The 22,130-nt window shown below is 31.5% G+C and overlaps 1 protein-coding gene across 4 annotated transcripts in view; it reads right to left on the bottom strand.

The window, feature by feature from the left end:
* Window positions 1-3,503: 3,503 nt before the first annotated feature.
* LOC105205272 (membralin) overlaps window positions 3,504-22,130 on the bottom strand; it is a 103,332-nt gene continuing 84,705 nt past the window's right edge. For 3 of the 4 annotated variants that reach the window (XM_039451360.1, XM_039451359.1, XM_039451361.1), the window contains exons 11-13: window positions 20,860-20,959; window positions 11,712-12,111; window positions 7,575-9,060 (exon numbers count right to left, since the gene is read on the bottom strand). In XM_039451360.1, the coding sequence (XP_039307294.1) occupies window positions 8,882-9,060; window positions 11,712-12,111; window positions 20,860-20,959 (679 nt within the window). In that variant the 3' untranslated portion in view covers window positions 7,575-8,881. Of the gene's footprint in view, window positions 9,161-11,711; window positions 12,112-20,859; window positions 20,960-22,130 lie in introns of all 4 variants that reach the window. The other variant, XM_039451362.1, reaches the window with a different exon arrangement.

The following is a 22,130-nucleotide window of genomic DNA, read 5'->3' as shown; positions in this document are numbered from 1 at the left end:
CATCGGGGTGGACAGGAGGAAAGTCGATCGATGCCTCAGCCATCGTGCGTCGTTATCGTTATCTTGGTTTTCGCGTTTTACGTTATTCGATTGAGTAACAACGTGACAAAATAGATATTTTTATACCATTGCATTATAACATGGCACAATTATTTCAAATATTTTAATAATGTAACCTCAAATTTACATCGCGCGGAAAAATCTCCATAGATTGATCGAGGAAATAAGTTTTTGTTACTTATTTCCCTTAACCCTTAGCTGACCCTGAGTCTCGTACACCCGAGCTATTTACAAAAATACTTGGGATTTATAAACCGTAAAAGTTAGGGAGACAAAAGTCGGGGAATATTTCGGAAAAATGTCGCAAAGATTGCGTGTCAGTTGAGGTTTAAAACTCAATTTACTATTCTAAGAATGTCAGCGATGAATCAATCAAATGGCATGTTTTGTGAGTTTTCATTAATTAATTAAGAATATCAATTTCTCTTGTATCGTCTCTCCTCCTTCTATTTCAAATAATTAAAACATTAAATCACATATTAAAAATGTAACATCAAAGTAAAATTGCGATTAAAATAAAGAAAGCACAAACAATGCAGCGATTTTTTGTATCCATACCTTATGTCACCTTACCATTATTTAAGAAATTAGAAATATTGGTTTCAATTTGATACCAATTCTTCACGGTCTTTCAAATTAGAACGTAAAATGCACGTTTTAAGAAATTGCTTATACACGGCTCGTGAAAGTATAGTATATTTTTCGCGGCTATCGTCGATATGATTTTCGTGGCAAAACTTATCAAACAGCGAGCAAGATGACCAAGGATGAAAAAAAAAGGTAAAAGCGAAAGGGGTAAAGAGACTGTAGTTCCGAAGAAACAAAATGATAAGAGAGAATGAGACGGAGGAAGAACAAAAAAAAAAAATAAGATACAGCCGGAGAGAGGGAAAAAGAGAAACATGGGGCAATCCATGTAGGTTCGTCCATGTAGGGACAGAAGGCAGCCCTGCGGGCAGCCAATCAAATAAAGTAGTCCGAGGTTGCTTTGCCGGATGCAAATTTAGCCCCTGTGGGCTTTCTGTTTCCATCCTCCTCCTCTTCATCCTCCTTCTTCTCCTCCTCCTTCTCTTCACACTGTCGCTCTGCAACTACGAGTTGAATCTCCACAAGAGTTTCCGGAATACACGGAAGTAGCCTTGTAGCTGTTCACCGATACACAACCCAGTATACCCTCCCACTTTTCCCTCGCGTTTCACCAGATTATTCATTCTGACCCTTTTCAATCCCGATTGCCGAAGAATCGCTATCGTATGTGATATTATACAAACAGTGTATGCGCGATCTTATATGCAACGGTCAAATCTCTTTAATATTGAGAAAAATACATAATTTATTTATGATTAAACTGCTTAATGTTTACACGATGAAAATATATTGTACAGTAGGTTTGCACTTTCATGCTTAACACGTTTTGAGATTTAAGATGTTTGTATCATCATTATTAAATTTTACAATCAAATTATTTTAAAATATTTTTTCTAGCTTCAGTTTACGATTGCATTTTAAATCCGACAATTATATTAGCACGCATTTTATAGAACTAAAAAATATATTTAATAATTAATATGAAAATAATTGATATAAAAATATTATTAAGCACAAATCCGATTCAACGGAAGACTGTCATTTCTTATTTCTTATGTTATTCACATATAGATGTAATATTCAACTTATTATTTTTTTAATTATTTTCCATTAGGAAAGAAATGATGATAAATTCGGAACATACGGAAAAAAATAATATCAAATATTAGTATCAAATTATAATTAATACATTTTATTTAACAATTATTATATTCTTGCTTACATATAAGACAATGATATTCTTGCTTGTACATATACATAAGTGATTCATAAATAAATACAAAAAAATTGTCTAAAGAAAATATTTCTCAGCTTACTTTAGAAAGAAAAGTATTATGTATATGTCTCAAACTATTTTGTTCTCAAAATAGGTTGTTAAAATTTAGAAAAAAATATAAAAATTTCAAAACAAAAATTCAAAATTCTAAAAGACACTTAAAGATATTTTATTCAAAGTTACTCTTCGTAATTGTAATACTAATATATCATTAATAATATATCATCTGCATCATATAATTGTTTTAATAACAGCATTTATCAATTTTAATTCTTAATTTCAAGATACTGTTATTTTTCTATCCAATTTTTTTCTCTACTCACGAAAATTATTACTGAATAATGAGAGTACATTTTTCTCATTTGATTAAAAATAAAAATTTTGTTTGTCTAACACAAACATATAACTCAAAAATTGGTATTTTTGAGTTGTGTGCAAGAAAATATCGGATCTTTGGAGTCTTTATTGGTAGGATTACGTAATTGAGCTCCTAAAATTAAAACGAGAAATGAGAAAAGAAAATATTGCAAGAGTGTTATACGTAAAAAATTATTTTTATCATAGATGAGAAATCAGTAACTGAATTGAAACCTAATATAAACCTTTTATTCCACTACAATAAAATATTACATCAAACTCATATTTGAAAATAATATTTTCGTGATTTTAATGATTTAATTATTCAAAACGTTCGAATTTATTTTTTTTTTTGGAAAACCATTTTTTGAATTATGTCATTGTTCAACAAATGAGCGATATAATCTCATTTCAATATTAAATATTTCGAAAATAAAGCTATTCTCAAAACAAGAATGTTCTTTTCTTGTGCACGTGTCCATACACGTTACGTGCACAGTACGACAATATGGTAATTCCATGACAAAGAAGATAAAGAGAGTCGTAATAATTCCCAAAGAAAATGTGCACGCGCGCGACAAGATCATACATCTTTGAAATACTAAGCTCGAATGGCACAACACTAATGTGGCAGCGTGTCGATGTACTTCATACGTATACCGTACGATGGAACGGCGATAGAACGGAATGGTGGAGGAGAAGGAGAGGGAGGAGGAGGAGGAGGAAGGATTCGAGCGACGAATCGGATCGCGATGCGACTCACTCCTAATTATGTCTTAATGAAAATAAATCGCTACATTTGTAGGAGTGTCGTGTCTCTTTGGGCATTCCCACGAATCACCCGTACCTTTATCCTTCGCCCACGCAGTTCGTCTTCCTCTACACCCCCTCCCTTCCCTCCCTCCGCTCTATCGTGTTATCTTCGTACTCCACGCCACCTGTTTGATTCCCTCAAAGGGATACCAGTGTCTATTTGTCTATTTCGGTTTGTTCCGCCCTCCGCCGCCAGTCCCGTCCGCACGACTTGGACGGAATCCAACGCAGTTCTCCCCGTGCGCCGCGCATCCTCCGCCTTACGTTCCAAGTTGAACAATCAATTTCAATTTCGCAAGAATCGCTTTTAAATCTCGAATCTGCTGTTGCTGTTCGAAGCGACGGGATAGCATAGGGATGGAGTGGAGTGAGTCAAACGTCGAATCGATAATAAATTTCAGAATGAAACGTAGAATAAGATCTCTGCATTTATTTATAATCTAATAATAACAGCTGCAATAGTAGCACAGTAGTAGAATAATAGTAACAATATTATTTGATAATATATACAACCAAAAAAATATATATAGTATGTAATAAATAAAAATATATTTTATAGAAGCGCTCGTCTACGAATGTGATTCGGGTGATAACAAAACGGGGGTTTTACAATATTCTTAAATAACCTACTCTTTTCGAATTTCCTCTCTGACTTAACTAAGCATATTTGTACAATTCCGCGCAATTCTTTTTTCCTTTCTGATCGTTACTTGGTGTTACTTCGTCGGAATACTGCTCAATAGCGTTTGTAGTACGCTGATACATGCCAAAATCGATAATTTACATCAACAATAGATGTACGATAAAGACATACGCATCATTTGTTATTAACTTCAATCTCTAACAAGTGTGACGCTCGTGTTTTTTTTTGTCTTTTTGCATGAATCATTTTGATGAGAAGGGATCAAACTCTTACGGGAGAATTTGTACCGCTATGGTATTGTATGTTAGTAATGCCATGCAAAAATTTGCCTTCAGAAAATATAAACTTAATAGCTAATAAATCAATATAGCATCGGTTTACAGCATATATTCGAACCTACACATTCGAGCGAAGGGAACGCAAAGTGTGTATTTATATTATAGATATTTCGGTTTATCTTGACGAAGCGAAAAACTATATTTTATTATAATCTGTCTTTATACTTTTTGTTAAGTAAGTCCGTTAGAACAGGTGCTTCGGACAAGCAAATTCGAAATTTTACTGTCGCCGAGTAAAGATTAAATTGTAAGTGCGATCAAGTGCAAAAGTGATATAGTGAATAATGATATAGTTTTGCATTACGAATAATCTCAAAGTGATTGATGATGTAAGGAAAATATATAAAAATGTTACGAGACTGACGTGGGGAAATGTCTGACGATTAAGAAAATCCTAAACCAACGGGAATTACCGACACATTACAGTTTTTTTTATTCTTTGAATTGGCTCAACAAATCACAAAATCCTTTTGCAGAATGAAAGCACGCATCAAAAAAGGTGATACGAGAGATTTTACAAGAAAATAAAAACAAAGTTGAAAATTTATTTACTTTCGGCTCGTGAATCTGTCAATCGAGGTTAACTTTTATCATTTACTGACGTTTTGTAGCTCATATGTATGAAATGAAACCGTGCCACCCTACAGAAAACTCTAACGAACAACACTGACTGTGTACCATTCCAATCAAAAGCCTAACAAAAAAGTTTAGTCCCTGAACAGCAGTACGTGTATAAATTTCGCTTAGCGCACGTAAACGATGGCAAGCAGAGCAGTGATTGTGTGCAACAATAGTTGATAGGTCTTTTCGCAAATGAAGCTACAATCGAAGAGCAACGACAGATATATGCGTTGGACAAAGGGCGTTAGCTTGTTGTCAGCGTTCTCCCTTACCCTTCGCCCCGCGCACGAATCTGTCATACCGGCGCGCGACGTCGAGAGGAAGTTCAGTTGTAGGTTTAGCATCCTCTTAAAAACTAATCCTAACAAACTTTTCCCTGTGCATTCAATTATGTTATACTCATCTGTATTCAGGCATCTGTTGCAGTACTGTGTATTGTAGCGTTGTAATGACGCCATATTGATTTTTTCATTATTAAATTCGTATTTTTTGAAAACAAACTTCGAAATAGCGTTACTAATGCCGGTACGTATTTTGGCAGGAAAGTTTGACTATCCTCGTGTCGTAGTTGACATAATTAATAAATAAAAAAAACATGTCATTTCACTTGCCAATAATACATAGTATACATAGTGTACATATATCACTAATAGCGTATTTCATTGGACAAACTGAGTGCGCACTCAAATGCAAAAATTTGGCATGAGCTTCAATAGGTGTTGGTCTCAATACAAAACGCACTGAGTGCGCCTCGGTGCCGCTCAATAAAAAACGTTATAAATGCCATACGTCATAAACATACAATGTATACTTACACTATAACAATTATCGACCTTAAATGACAACGCATCAAGTTGGAGAATGCGGTACCGACGATTCCATCAAAAACGATTTCTTTCGCGATGTATATTCAAGATTTCTTCTCGTTTCTTTATCGCTACATTAATAGTTTGCAACGTTCTGCCGTTTTAGCAATAGCATAGGCCTATTCTGTAACTCTTAACAGTTCGGTATCGTTACAAGGTCGTTGCGCAAATATTATATATATATATATATATGACAAAAAAGCTGCTTAACGTCAATGTAACAAACTCGTTAAGAGGTACAAAGTAGATCTGCAATTGCAACTTAAGGAGATATACACACTTAGAGACTTAACTTTGCGCATTTTTGGAAAAACCGTAAAAGATAAGATTGATTTTAATAATATTTAAGTATCAAATTGAGGAAGGTATAATCTTTACAACGTAATGAAATAAATATGCTAAACATATAAATATTCTCCATCTTTTTCTGTTTTTTTCACAAAAAATTCACAAAAGTCTCATTTTGATCCGTTAAGATGTATATAACCTCTTAGGCTAATTAAACCCGCGTTAAACTGAACAATTAATTATAAAATAATGAGTTAGAAATGTCCAAATGTGTAACATTCCTAGACCTTAAGCACATTATAAAATATATTATAGGAATAGAAGGGAAAAAAGATATATGTAAGATACATTGCCCCTATTTGATTAATCACAACATTCTTATATACAGTATTCGAAATGACTTGCTAATGAGCGCAAGATTAGGTACGTATCAATTTATATTTATACCAAGAAAATTCTTACGCAGCAAACAGTTCCTTTACATTATTACACGAGTATTTGGTAATTTCAAAATGTTTATTAGCCAAAACTCTTGATTGCGTCTATTCTTTTATCTCTCTATTAAGCCGCAATCTAATCGAGCGAACACATTCGCGAAGCATCAAAAAATATTATTAAGAGAGAAAAAGAGTAAACGATCGATCGCGTAATAATCTTCACATATGATTTTATTTATTTTAATTATGTCAATTGTATGCTCTTATGTTATTGATATAAGTAACATTTATCGTAACGTAAACAGAAGAAAAATCACCTTATCCTTTTTAACAATGTGATCTTTTATTCAATATAAAAATTAACCTGTGAGAAATATCTTTATCTTTATTATTATGTTAGATCATAATGTACAAATAGAATGAATAAAAAAAGGCGCAAAAGAATATTTCGATTGTTGCGCTCAGAAACTGCGATTTCAGTTGCCTCGCCAACAGGTGCTTCCCTAACATTCTCAAGAGACGAAGAGTGCAGAGACAAATACGAACAACGAACCAGTTCAACATTTCATTATCTTGCTGTAAAGATTTATACAAAGAATTATTGGTGAAATTTTATTATTAATTTATTGATTTTGGCACATCCCAATCTTCATGTAAATCTCAATGTTAAATAGAATTTCTTATAATCTTCGAATCCTGTAATCTTTTAATATAGTTTATCGAGCTCCGATTTTTGTAAACGTTTTCTATTTTAATCGTATCACTTTTACAGAATACGTAAAATTGTCATAATTGTCCAGTGGATGACAGAATAAATACATAGAATAATTAAAAATGTATTACACCTATTTTTACAAATGCGTAACACTCACACTTCAAATAAATTGTATACATGTGAAAGTTGTGTGTGTATGTAACATTTTATTTTTATTAAACAATATATTTTTATACTTTATTTACTCTTCATTCGTTATTATTTTTTACTATTACAATACTAAATTATAAAAAATAATAACAAAAATATCAATTTTTATACATACTTTACATATTTAAGATGATTTACGCATAATTTCATAGCAGTTTGAACTTACAATGAATTGTTCTGTAAATAAATTTCATATATTTACAGAATAACTAATCTGCATCACAATAAAACTTTACATAACTCATTTTGAACATCATAAAGTATATATATATATATATATATGTATATCAAATATTTATATTTCTGTCATTATTTCTTAATACATGTTTTTTAGAGTACATTTTCACTTTTTATTAAAATCATTTTTGATCCAGAAAATTGTCTTAAAATTTTTTGTAATACTTTCAAATATATACGAGTAGAATATAGAATGTAAAACAATCTAATTTTTCATTATTTTGAAAATAGGTGATAATACATTAAATAGAAACGTACATACAAAAGAAATATTTGGAATTTTGTACTTTATTTATGTAATAAGAGAAATAATACATTTATAAAGTAAACAAATTATAAATTAATAAAAATCTTGAAATTTTTTGTAAATATTTCAATCGGAAAGTAATATTGAGTGTAATATTTCGTATTTGTGTAACGCATCTTTCAACAAATGAACATAAATCTCTAGTAATAAAACAAATAAAACATACGACAAATTGTATTAGAAAGTAACATGTATTACATTACAAAGAAGAATTATTAAATAATTCACATACGAATGCGATAAATTAAAAGCAACTTAATACACGTTAATATGAAATCAGCTCGTATGAGTTTCAAAAGAATTTAATTAAAGTAAGTACGACCAATAAGAACGAGCAAAGATTTGGGTGTTGATATAAATAATATCTTTTTAATTTAGAATTGAACACGACGAATCAATCAAGAAACTTTTAGACTAATGACTTAAATTCACTTGTTTTACATGTTGACTTTCATTGTGTTTTAAAATTGTTTGCGTTATATAAAAAAATGAACACCGTTGCGTTTAGCTCTCCGTAAATGTAATAATGCGCACAGTAAAGAAGACTCCGTACAAACGTTTCGTTTGTGTTTATTAATTAAATTATTTGTGTTTAATTCTAAATTAAAGAGATATTATTTTATATTAACATCCAAATCTTTACTCGTTCCTATTCGCTTCACTTACTTTAATTACATTGTTTTAAAAGCATCTTATCCTTTCAGAAAGTATATTTATAATGGCTAACTACACTACTCTACTTGACGTCTAACAATGAAACGTGTGAAATTGCACGAAACCCGATCCCTGATGATCCCCTGTATTACTCCCACTGAAAATTTATTGCCACAACTACATCGCTGTATAAATCTTCGCCTCTTCGTCCATTGGTTCTGATCTCAAAGCGTGATACCTATGACATTTTCAAACACACAATTCCCAAGTTCATCCTCATCGAAATTAACAAGCTTCGAACACATATCTTGCTTATTCTCTTATATGTAGAGAGAGAGACTGCATTAATTAACAGTTCCATGACAAAATAACTGCACCGATTTCCCGCGGAGGAAAAATCGACGAAAGCAGAGTCGTGTGGAAACGATACACTCTGTGCTTTGACTGTCACGCGGCTAGCATGGTCAAAGTCTAATGTTCCTTCTTGTCTTCAATAGACGCTTCTTTGCGCACCACCTCGGCAGACTCAATGACCTCGAAGTCTTCAGAGGACGAGGTATCGGCGAGCGAACTCGTAGCTCTGAACGCTGAGGGCACCGCCTTTGTTCTGGCATCGGAAGATGTGACGAACGCTATCGTGTCCTCCGATGCTGCGATTTAACGCAAGATTTGTTCTTTATTATGTACTCAGGGCATTCACTCAAATTTTGTAAAAAAAAATACCCTGAGAATTCCGGATTTTTCAGGAATCTGGAATTTTAGTCGAAATTCCAGATAAGATTAGAGAATTTTTTAATATAGGTATTAAAATTAAAATGTTAATTATATACGGTTGGAAAAATTGTGTTAAATTTAACATAAATCACATGTCCCAAACGGTCCACTTCAAATTTTGTGTTGATTTAACAATTTAATCTGGGTGTATTAAACGATAACATTAATACTACGTTAATATTTCAATAAAAAAAGAAATGTAATCTTAATCTTAATCGTAATTTAAATTTAACTGTGTATACAATTATCATAATTTTTATGATGAAATTAACAGAAGCTTAAGTATGGCACAGTTATTATTCCCAGTTATTATTCCTGTTATAATGTAACATCAATACTTTTTCTGTAAATTTTAACAGATACAAAATGTAAAATTATAAAAATAATTTAAAAAATATGTTACACTCCAAACTTCTTAGAGTGAAAAATCACTCGAAAGATTAAACTGGCTCAATTGTCACTCTGTAAGAGTGAATTTTCACTCTTCACAAGTAAATTTTTACTCTTATTAGAGTGAAAAATTATAACTCAAAAATTGCACTGGCTCAATTGTCACTGTCTTAAAGTGACTTTTCACTTTAAGAAATTCTATTAAATACGTGCTATTACGCGTATCTATTAAATACATGCAAATTATGTTACTTTAACATATTTTTAAAATCATTTTTACAATTCTACATTTTATATCTGTTAACTTCAGTTGACACAGCAGTCATGTGTTAAATTTACATATGAATATGTTTTTCACTTAACACAAAAACTTTAACCAGCGAATTTTTTCACAAAAGTACACAAATTTTCTAACAGTGTATTATCATGAAGAAAAACTACTTGAATATTGAATATTAAGATCAAAAAAATACTACACAGAAATAATATAAACTAAATGAGATATATCTGTTCACATACTCACCGAAAGTACAGAATTATATACATGTATACATATACATTTTTCATAATTTTACGAAAACATTAATTATTGCGAATCTGTATCTAATACAAAATAGTATTAAAAAAAACTGCCACGATGTTTAAAGCGACAGTAATTGGGACAGTCAGCCAATGTTAATAGTGATGACTTTCCTCTACTAAGGAATTAATATTAAGTTATTAGTTACAATGTATGCAAATGTGTCATATTTATTGTTAATCGATATTGTTAGTCGACATTTTACATTATCAAAAAAAAAAAAAAAAAAATAAAGAAATAATTACGCAGAAAGAGATAGAATTTAAATTTACAAATAAAATTCTAAAAACTTGCTTAAAAATCAACGAAATTCCATAAAAATGCACAATTTTCAAGGGCAAAAAAAGAAATTCTCTGAAAATTCCAAGTTTTCCCGATAATAAACACTGTGTAACAGTAACAGATGTGTATGTCTGTATACCATAAAGAAATATCATATTTTAAAGACCGTACAATTTAGCAGATAACAAATAAAAGTTAAACAATTGGCGCGGTATAAACGAAGTGCGGTGCGCAACTGTAAGTCAAACCGCAGCTGTAAACAAACTGGTTTCCGGCTGGTAACGTTCGCGCGCACGTGTGTTAAAACGATTATCGATTATCCTTCCGAGCCGCGAACGCGAAACGAGAGGTGAAATTAAAAGCCCAGAAAAATAATCAGTGCTAGTTGGATCGTTCGAATTGAAACACGATAGCGCGGTATCGCGTGCCAAACTATGTAGGCGTTCCAACGCGACGAGTGTCAGTGACACAGGATCTACAAAGTGCTCATTCAAAACTCTAAACCGGTGAAACGCGCGCGAGTTTCGCGAATCGGGCGGTACGCGGAATGCGTAATCACGGAATTATTGACGATTACAATGCGTTATACGATATCTCAAAAATTACTCAAATGTATTTCTCTGGTATATATTTTTTTTTTATTGGCCTATCATCCAAACGTACAGTTTTTCTCATTTTTATTTTCACATTATTTTCAATAACGTATGAGTCCTAATACGCTTCATAAAATTAAACGCTCGCTCGCGGAAAGCACGAGCTGCACAGAGAAAAGTTTTTTTCCCTACAATTGTATCGAAATAAGGTTACATATATATATAATTAAATATACTATTTTAATTTGCTCCTCTACACAGACTCGCAGTAAAAGTATCGTTGGGTATTGAAATTCAATCAAACAATACAATATCCAATATGGTACGTTTAATTCTTTTAAAACGCCAGGAAATAAAATTTTACTCTTGAGCTATTCACAATCTCTTTCTAAAAACAAATTCCTTTTATAAAAAAAATATATAAAAGAAAAATACAACTCCTAGTAGAAGTAAATTCAGTTTATAAAAGCATTGAAAAATTACAACTAATAAAATAATGTATAATAAATTAATTAAGAAAATAATTAAAAAGATAAAATAACAAAAATTATGACATAGAAACAAAAACGCGGACTTTTCCACTCTCGTCCGAAACGTATCTTTTAGAGCATTGCAATTTTTTAACTGACGATTCGACGAAAAATAATGCAAAAGGATAAAAATATTAAAATCAAGAACATACCTCGAGCGGAATCGTCCCGACGATCGGCTGTCGTCGCCGCGGATGTCTGCTCGATATCTTCATTCGCAGAATGTTGTCCCTCCGCACTGCTAGGGTCCAAGTCAAGCTGAGAAAGCTCGCTAATGTAGTTCTGCTGTGTCTGCTCTCTCGTCGACGGATTCGAACTCGACGAGGGTAAAGACGAAGGCGAAGACGAAAGCGCCGCTGACGGTGACGGCGATGGCGATGGCGACGTCGACGGCGACGGCGACGAGCCCGATCCCGGGGTGGTCGGAGCCGTGCTGGGTGTCGCTGGTTGCGCCTGAGGCTGAGCGTGATTACGAAACAGGAGCTGCTGAAGATGCGCTTGCTGCAGAATCACTGGTAGCTCGTAATGATGAAAGAAATATAGCATCGAGTGCTGAAACAAAAAAGAGAACCGACATAATATAGTAGAGAATGGCAGTTTTGTCTTTCAGTCGTCATATAGGAAAAAGTTGCTAAATATGTATCGATCACTCGTATCTCGACAACATTTGATATTTTTATTTAATACAAGCAATATGTAAGGACAAAAATATGAAATAAATAATTTAAGTAATAAAGATAAAAATTTGATATATTATATCTCTTGTTTTGCGCATGCTAATAATACTAAAAAGTAGGAAACAATTGAGGTTAATTTTTTATCAATTCATATAGCTGATAATAATGTAATTAACAATAAATAAAAATACAATTTTCTAATAAATTATTCGATTGTATAAAAATACAACTTTCTAACAAATTATTCGTTTGAAAGCGAGAATATGTTCCGTTTGGCATCAATTTACAAACTAAGCGTCCGCGTACATGTCTCATCAGGAGGCAGCACAATTCCAAAAAAGAAAACTGTCCGAATATTTTGGGACACCCTGTATTTTCCAGTACACATGGCACTCTATGCACTCGTTCGTTCGTTCTGTATATGTGAGTCGTGTGTGCCGCTCGTGCCTAGCAAATTTATATGGAAATTCGCCAAATTCGTTCTATATCAGCGCTCTCTTTCTCCGCAATCGCTTGTCTCCGCCGATCTGTATATTCGTAATACATGCATCGTAACGATCGTAATAACGCAGCTTCTATTCACACATGTCACTAAACCAAATTCTCCATTCCTAAATTGCCTATTACTTTATTGGGTAATTTGGGGACATTCCTTGATTAAAGCCGTATACAAAAAAAAAATCAATTCTATTATACTGAGCGTTTGCTCAATTTAATTGTTCTCTTTTAAGTAACGATTATCATTAACAAAGAATATTTTCTTGATAATAACCTTAAAATAGGTAATTTCTTAAATGTTTCAATAAACTGATTACTGTATAAGTAACTGATGATATTTAATTTACGAATGCGCCAATTAAAGGTAAAGATTAATACTTTCGAACGCTGTAAAGCACATTTGCGTGCAATTTTATTTATATTATGAAACTTTACAAACAAAATGTGTAAGAGATGACAAAATATTTATTGAAAATTTGTCAATTTTTTAATTGCAGTAACTTGATGAAAAAAAACTCATAGAATAATTTTCCTGGGCTCATTATAAAAGGTAAAGCTTTTACGTTCGATTTTCATAATTGACTTTTCTCAAAAATGTTTTTACACGGAAACGAAATGAGAAATTCTCGCGATGGATTTAACGAAATTTTAGCCCTGAAATCAGCTGCAAAAGAAGACGATATAAAATTTTGTTTATAATGATGTATGCAGCGAAAATGATCCGATTTTACTGCAGTTTTAGGTAAATAACTTTTAAACAAGTAAGTGAATCGAAACAAACTTTTTCAGTTATTAGAGTTTTATTGGTATATGTAAAAAATTTGATTTAATTCGTAATACTATTGCATCATAAAATTTACAATCGCGTACTATTAAACGCGAATTTACATAAGAATAAAAAAGGTAAATTAATAACATTTGAACCTATAAGAGAATTATGCTCAATTTTACACAAACGCTCAAACGTAATAATAGAACAATTTATGAAATTTATGTTCTTTAATATTTTAAGATTTATATATTCGTAACTTTTTGAGATGTGACACATATTGACCTAAATATTCTTGATTGAATAAATATTAAATATACTAAGATTCAGAATATATTTTCAATAAATTGAACATTTGTGATAAACTTATGATAGACTTGCGAATATAAAAAATGTAAATATGAAATATCCAAAAAAAATAATATTTACTTAATTAAAGTAATTCGCAGTATTTTTCAGTATTTTTCTGTACGTCACGCGAGCCGCGCGTACAATTGGAAATATTTACAGAATTAAAACTGTGTAAGATACTGTGCCAATGAGATCCGTTCAATCGCTTTTATTTTGACACCCTTTCTCTTTTCAAGATTGAAAAATCTAGAATGAACAAATAACATCGAGGCAGAAGCGGCGAAGGTAGAAGCAAAGAGGTGGTGAGCGAATGAGAGAGAGGAAAAATCCTAGATATATGGAAAATAGATATCTCAAGAGGTCTGGGCACCTGTCGACGACGCGAAGGAAATGGTATTCTCGGTGATTCGTCGGGCAAGAGCGGAACGATTCCGCACCGTTTGAGAAAAAGAAAACTGGTAGAAAGATTGGCGAAGAGCGGGAGTGGATCCCAAGGTAGATGGGAAAGAATGACGGCGGGTGTAGAGCGCGAGGGAAACGGTAGCGAGCGCCGTGCCGCGCCGTGCCGCGCCGCGGGTATATCGAGTTTTCGTTTGGCGGATAATCAACGCCAATGACACCGATATCGAATCGGCGTATAATCACGCCGCGGGGCTAATCGGCTGAACTCTGACCTACAGCAACAGCCGGTCCGAGAGCTTTGCCATCCGCTAAATCAAAACGATTCACCGGCCGATGTGCCCACGGGCCTTTCGAATTTTGCCGCTGCGCGGCTACTCGTTACCAGGAAATAATTGTCGCTCATTAAATGCTCGATCATGACCATAACGAACCTGTAACTCGCCTGTCGAGCAAAGACTGTCGTCATCATCGACGTAATAGCTTGAGCCGCGGTCTATTTGTTAAACATATATTCGATACGTTCTGTGTCGCTATATTATTTTACCTTGTGAAAAATTGCATCGCCACATTGCATTGTAAAAAAAAGTATATCAAATTATATAAATGTGTAAATATACAGATAAGTTGGCAAATCAAACTGTTCAAAATGGACGCGATCAGGAATGGTGAACATTCCACGGTAGTGAAGATGTTCTTAAATATGATATTCATTTTTCATATTGATTTTGCATATATCGTTACGGTACGATGTGCCATACCTGCGCGCGCGAATTTCGGACGGTTTGATTTGCCAATTTTAAATCCTTCTCATTTAAAAACTACTGTAGCCTCGACATTTTTATACTAATTGTAAGATTTTCCTCTCGAAATGATCTTGGGAGTCTGTTATTCACGGGTGTCACGTCAAGTCTGGAACACCATTGTTCGCGTGTATATAACTTTATTATTCAATAAAATTAACAACGTAGATATTTCTGTCCTATGATTTGGATCATCCTCAACACAAGTTATTAATATTTATAGTGATAATTACAGTTCTTAAGACAAGCGCATAATCAATAAAGTAGTTATTACAAAGTAATTTTCGTGAAAGTTTGCTATACATCTCAACCGTTAAGTCAACTACGTTCCCCGTGTTCGTGGTAATTAACAGATAACAAATAATAAAGCGTAAGCAACATGGTTCGAGACTGAATACGATTTACATTCAAGCAGTAGCATTATTACAAAATACCTACTGTTTTTCGATACAATTTTTAAGACAGGCGCACGATCAATTAACAATAGTTATTTTGTAATAACTACTGCTGATTGACTGTGCGCCTGTCTTAAAAATTGTAATTATCATTATAATTATTTATTAATAATTTGTACTAGGGATGGTCCAAACTATAGGACTGAAACATCTACATTGATAATTTTATTGAATAAAGTTATATACGCAAACAACTAATTTTGGCTCTATGTTAACATTATTTTTATATATCAAAATTTTTCCTTATCATAACACCGTATTTTTATCTTTCTCATTTTTTTCATAATGCAGTTTTGAATCTAAAATTGAGATGCAGCGGAAACTGACACTCAATTTTCATAACAATTCTTTAATTTATCAAAGTAGGAAGATCTTATATAATAGATACTTATTAACATCAATATTATTAAATTGATTAACAATTAACTATTGCGACACTACTTTTCTGTTTAAATTTAAAAGTTACGTTTTAAGATCGATGAATATGTGGCGCGCAGTTAATATACATTTTTTAATTCGAGTAACTAGAAAATGTATATAAAATCATCTAGAAAATTACTAATTGAGCCAAGATACACTTTGACCAATGTCAGCTATTTCTTGATTTAAAGTGTTACATACTTCACGGTCTTATAAGTATATTAATTGTTTAATAATGTAATGTCTTTTTCCCCAGCGCATAATGATGCAACATCGTGATATGCATTTACACCTTTTAGCAAGTGAATTAACCACTCCATTAAACTTTAATGGTATTCAGTTTTTACGCGTGAAATGTACACAGTACATATCGAATGTAGTTATTAACGTAGCCAGCTATCTATCGTAACGCCGTTATAATAATACCTGTTAATACGGCCATCGCGATCATCTAATTATAAGTTATTGCGTTATCAAAGTACGCTCTCCAATCAGATTACCTGCCGTATTATTGGCATAGCGGGCAAATTTGTTTCTAAAATTCCGGCGGCTTATAGCAAATGTTCTATTACGATCCATCGTTTGTTGTAACTCAATAGATACTTACTTTTTAGGATTCTACAGCAAATAACTGACATTTTTTATTATTATAGAATATGTATCTTGGAATTGAATTTACAGAATTTCAAATTCTTTTACATAAATAAAAATAAATCTTAAAGTTAAAAAAATTTGTTATTTGCTTTTTTTCAAATAAAATTGGCATTTGCTCTTTTTATTTTTGTGCAATAATAAATTTTCTTTAATACAAAAAAATTTTTTTTATTATTAATATCAAATCAACGTTCTTATTTGTCCTCTTCACTATTGTGTGTAAAAAAATTTAGAAATCTGTAAAATCAATTCAAAGATATTTTCTAATAAAAAATTGTCGGTAATTTTAAGATTCCCTTAAGCAAAGGGAAACGCATTACATGCTAACCGACTGTCGTTAAACATGAACACGCGTGAAATACAAAAAAGAAGCAAAATGATTTTCAGCATACAAATTTTGGTTGCAAACAATGCGCTATAACGTGTTGATACAAAAAAGTTATGAAATTCAACGTATTTTTAAATTAAATATTAAATTTAATGTATCTATAAAATTGAAAAATACATGCATAAATTTAAGATTTTTAACATTAAATGTTTTTAATATACCCGTTTGAAATTTGCTTCCATCGCATTACATTAAATTCTGCTGCCTATTTTTGATAGTTTCACGAGAACGATAGCGATCAATGTTGGGGAAAAATTGAAATAGATATATTTATTTGAAAGACGTATTCGTCGAAAATATTTACAATAAGTATTTTGTGTAGCAAATATCCAAAAAGCAAATAAATATTTAACATTTAGTATTAACGTTTATATACGTTTACTTAAAATAAAATATTTCTTTTACATTCCCATATATTTCATGGATAAGTTTTATTCATTTACTGTTTATTTCTTGAAAGTACAATTAATAATAAAAATAAATTTTTTAAAATTTAATATTTCAAATATTTCAAATATTATTTGCTTTTTTTATATTTACTACATAAAACACATTTCAAATATTCATGTTTTGCAGAGATGGAAAGTAACAAATTATAGTAACGCCATTACTCGTTACTCGTTATTTTTTATAATACTTTTGTATAATTTGGTAATAATGTTACAATTTTCCATAACAGTAATGATAAGGCCAGAGTTAGAATAATCACTTTTGATAGTTAACTCGTTATCATTATGCATTACTCATTGAAAAATACCAATTTTTAACTTTACTCGTTATACAACGAGTCAAAGTAACGCGTTACTTTTTGCGTTATTTTTCCTTGTTACGTAACGAGTCAACCAACGAGTTACTTTTTTCAATGAATATTGCATAATGACAACAAATGGTTTGTTAAAAGTAATTATTCTCCAACTTTAGTGGTATTATTATAAAAAATAAAAATAAAACATAATAAAAAATTCCAACATTATTATCAAATCGTTATTATAAAAAAATAAAAGTAACGATAATGTAACGACTTCTCATCCCTGGTGTTTTGTATTATACAGGTACATTTTTTAAATAAATCCATATTTCCATTACTATTTTCTGTTTCAACTATTTTGCTTAGCATTAGCTAGAAATCCACTTAATACCAAATTAAAAAAAAAAAAAAAAAAAAAACAATAGTAAAGCGTGAAAAATAAAAATGATTCTAAAATTGCAAATAAGCAAAATTTAAGGTGAGTAGAAATAGTGTATATTTCCTAATGGAACACAACCAATGGGAAATGACGATATATTACTTAACGGACTACTGTGTTCCTAATGTAAGAAACGGGACACGCCCATCCCGATGAGAACGAGATTCCCGCATTAAAGTATCCTTACGCACATTTGTATATGAGAACCAAGAAGCCGCATTAAATTATTTCTATCGATCGAGCTGTCAAGAGCATTGTCCCGGTTTGCGTTTACGTAACTTAAGTTTGAGCGATAGCGGCTTTAGGCTATCCAGCCAAGCGACCACGGCTCGTTCTTCGTCCTGCTGCTGTTGCTGTCAATCGCAGGACTCCTAACGGTAGTCGACGAGGATCGCATGCAAAATATTACGCTCCCATTTTCCCTCATCTATCTCGACGCGATTCTTAAAGGCGGAAGTGCAAACTCGCGTCGCAAACCTGACTCACATTCTATTCTTTATACATATAGGTTCGGAACGTAGTTACAATCGAAGATTCACCAAAAGACGTAGGTATATACATAAAAAGAACCTTCTTGTTTTAAGAATATTTTTACTTTCGAAATGTTAAATACTGAAATAAGATTATATAGCGTTAAATAGATACATCATTTGCTTACATAAAAAAGTTTTGTTAAAAAATTTTATTAACAAAAAAAGTATTATTATAATTTAATAATTTTCGTAAATTGAGAAGAAAAAAATATTAGACAGAAAATAATCGATATCAAATCAAGATTAGGAATTTTTTAATACTATTATATTATTATCAAAACAATCATATTGAGCTTTTGAAATTACTGCTATATAATATTGAAATAAAAATTTTAAATTTAATATTATCAAATTCTTCAAGGAAGGTTAAAGTATATAAGCGAGAATATATATAATTTCTTGTACATAAAATAATAATTGTTAAATAGAGTATAGTTTCAATTTGATACTAATGTCTGAAACGCTGTTTTTTCTATGTACGATCGCTGTCGTCATTTTATTATAAATGTAAGCGATGCAATTGTTATCAAATTCATATTATTCGACCTTGTATAATTAAATATAAAACTTTTCGCAAATAAACGGCATATTTTTTTCAATTATTTCAACGTTTCTTTCATGCCATTTTGGAATAAATTTTTTAATCTAAAGCAAAATTTCATACTTTTAACATTAATTAATACAATATAAAAACAATGAAAAAGATTAATGTTGCAGGTGTACGTTTATTTCATCAAAACCACACACTGGACAATAAATACAATCTATATCTCCAATATTTTCTCTTTAATGCTCCAATTCAAATGTGATTTATATTGGAAAGCGCAGCACTAAAAAATTTTTTTTCGTTGGCGTATTTTCACTCTTACTTCTCAACGTACAAAACTCAATCGCTTATTTAAACGGATTACTCAGAAACATTTATCAATGATCGTTCATCAATCTAAAAATCAAATATCATCTAATTAATGACATTCTACATCATGTAGAATATCTGTATCTCAAAGAGACAGACAAAAGTATCCATGACACAATTTTTAAACAGCTCAATCGTTGAATTTTTTTTCTTTTTCTTTTCTAAACTTTAGACCAACCGTATCGACTAAAGTACTCGCAAGTAGGTCATGGAATTTGTGATCAATGTCCGTTTCAATGCAAAAGAACAATTTTTCTTGGGAAAACTTTTCTATTCCCGTAGAAGTTTTTTTTTTTTCTTCATCCCGAGGACGATTATTTCACGATCCAGAGCGCGCCACTTTAATCCCAAAATATACCGCATAAATACTTGTGCCCTACCAAGTACTCGCGTTTGCACAGTTTCATCAAACATTTATTTCCGATGATCGCATTCCTCTTTGATCACACTTTGCAAGACCGTATCAAGATAGATGTCTCAATAGAAACTTAAATGGAAACTTAATAAAATCAAACAAATCTCATATCCGTGTCACGCTTAAGGAAGTGTTAATATCTATTTTCAAAATGATGAAAAAATTATGAAAAACTTACAGACTGTTCTATATTGTATTTGAAAATGATACAAAAGTTTAAAGGCAATATTCTAACTCGATCAAAAATTATTTTAATAAGACATATAAATGTACACAAAATAAACAGCTAAAACAGGCTAGTGAGAGTCAGCGCGGGTTTAAGAGACGCAAAACACAATCAGTGTTCAAACAATTATTTATTCATAATAAATCAGAAGTAACGTTACTTCTGACCGTTAAATCTTGAGAGTCTTTTAATACTTTATATAAATGTGCTTTATAAAACATGAATATTAAGAAAATCTAAACGTTTTATATAATTACGTTAAGCATTAAAAATAACTTGTGTAAAGTTTTATTGCAATGCAAAGATTAGTTGTTCTATAAATAAACAAAAAACTTAATTAATTAATTTATAAAACAACTAAGCTCAAAATTGCAAGAAAATTTTTGCAAAAAAAATTAATATTTTTTCATTAATTTTAAAATTTTAATATTATAGCAAAAAAAGTAATAACAAATAAAATAAATAAACTATAAAAATTTATAATTTAATAAAAATAGAATGTTACAAATATAATTTTGGTAGATGATTTAAAATATAAATGTTTAACACATTTGTAAAAATGAGTTTAGAAACCTTAATAAAATAATAAAATACAAAATATACACTCACCTGTATAAAAAGCCAAGATGTGACCAACGCCAAACTGCTGTACTGTCCATTGAATCGATAATGATACGCGTAGAAAGAGAAGTGATACAAGTAGAAGAATCTGAAACAGAAACAACGCGTTTGGCTTAGACACGTCAAATAAAAAAAAATAAAAAAAATTGCTAATATTAATATATTAATTTATCTTGAAACGCTTTCCACAAAGTAATAATTTGAATTTTGAGAACAGGAAAGAGTCACAGAGAACAAGTCAAGCGAATAGTTGCTTGAGAAATGATATTGTTGAGCTTTTGATCAAAAAATTGCGTACCATCGTTAATACACGAGATGTTAACGTGATGCAAAATCTATGAATTGTCTTTCCACAAATCCGGTCTTTTTTTTATGAATCGCCTCACGCAAACGCCTCATAACGTTTAAGTATTTCTTTACTATTTGACCGTTGTTTGACTGTTTTTGTTTTGTTTTTTTTTTCCGATTTCAGTCCAACTGAAGTTAGTATAAGAAGAATTACAATAATTACCCGGAAACCGACATTAGCTGGCAATATACTCTCTAAATTGGAAACAGTGTATTATTCACTGAAAGACAGTAAATAGTCTGTTTTCAGTGATATACTTATAACTGTTTCATTCAGTGATATATGCACTTTATTGTAGCTTTTGTAAAATTAATTTTTAACAGAATTTATATATGTAGAAAAAAAACCATATAAAGACACGGGCTATACGATTTTTTATTTCTTTAATTATCTAAGATTTCTGTATAGTATTAATATAGTGTGTAATATATAATTTCTGAGAAATAAGAGGTGTCACTTTAGGCGACCTATTGTCGACATTAACGACTCTCCTCTAATGAAATACGAGCTTTCATAATATTGTCGAGACAAATGATAATTGTCACGAATGTACATTACAACGATATATGAATAAATAGCGAATTAAAGCGCCGCAATACATAAAATTACGGAATGCAGCGAGATTTATCCATCGATGTACGCCGATAATCTCTAAAATCCGTAACAACATCAAGCCACTTAACAGGTTACATAACGTAACGATATACATGGCACGTTCCCACCCCGTGGCAACAATATGGACGAACTATCGATCAGATCGTATCGAGTTTCAGCCTATTGAAATATCGGGGGTGACGCGTTGCGCGGCTAGCGGCTATGCGGCGTTATTACGTCCGAAAAAAATATCGTACGTAACGCAATATACGTTATCGAGCTATAGTGACACGCACAATTCTCATAAAGAGTAAAG

This window comes from Solenopsis invicta, chromosome 6 (genome assembly GCF_016802725.1).
Source record: "Solenopsis invicta isolate M01_SB chromosome 6, UNIL_Sinv_3.0, whole genome shotgun sequence".
NCBI classification, from domain to species: domain Eukaryota; kingdom Metazoa; phylum Arthropoda; class Insecta; order Hymenoptera; family Formicidae; genus Solenopsis; species Solenopsis invicta.
This window is presented reverse-complemented; position numbering and strand designations above follow the sequence as displayed.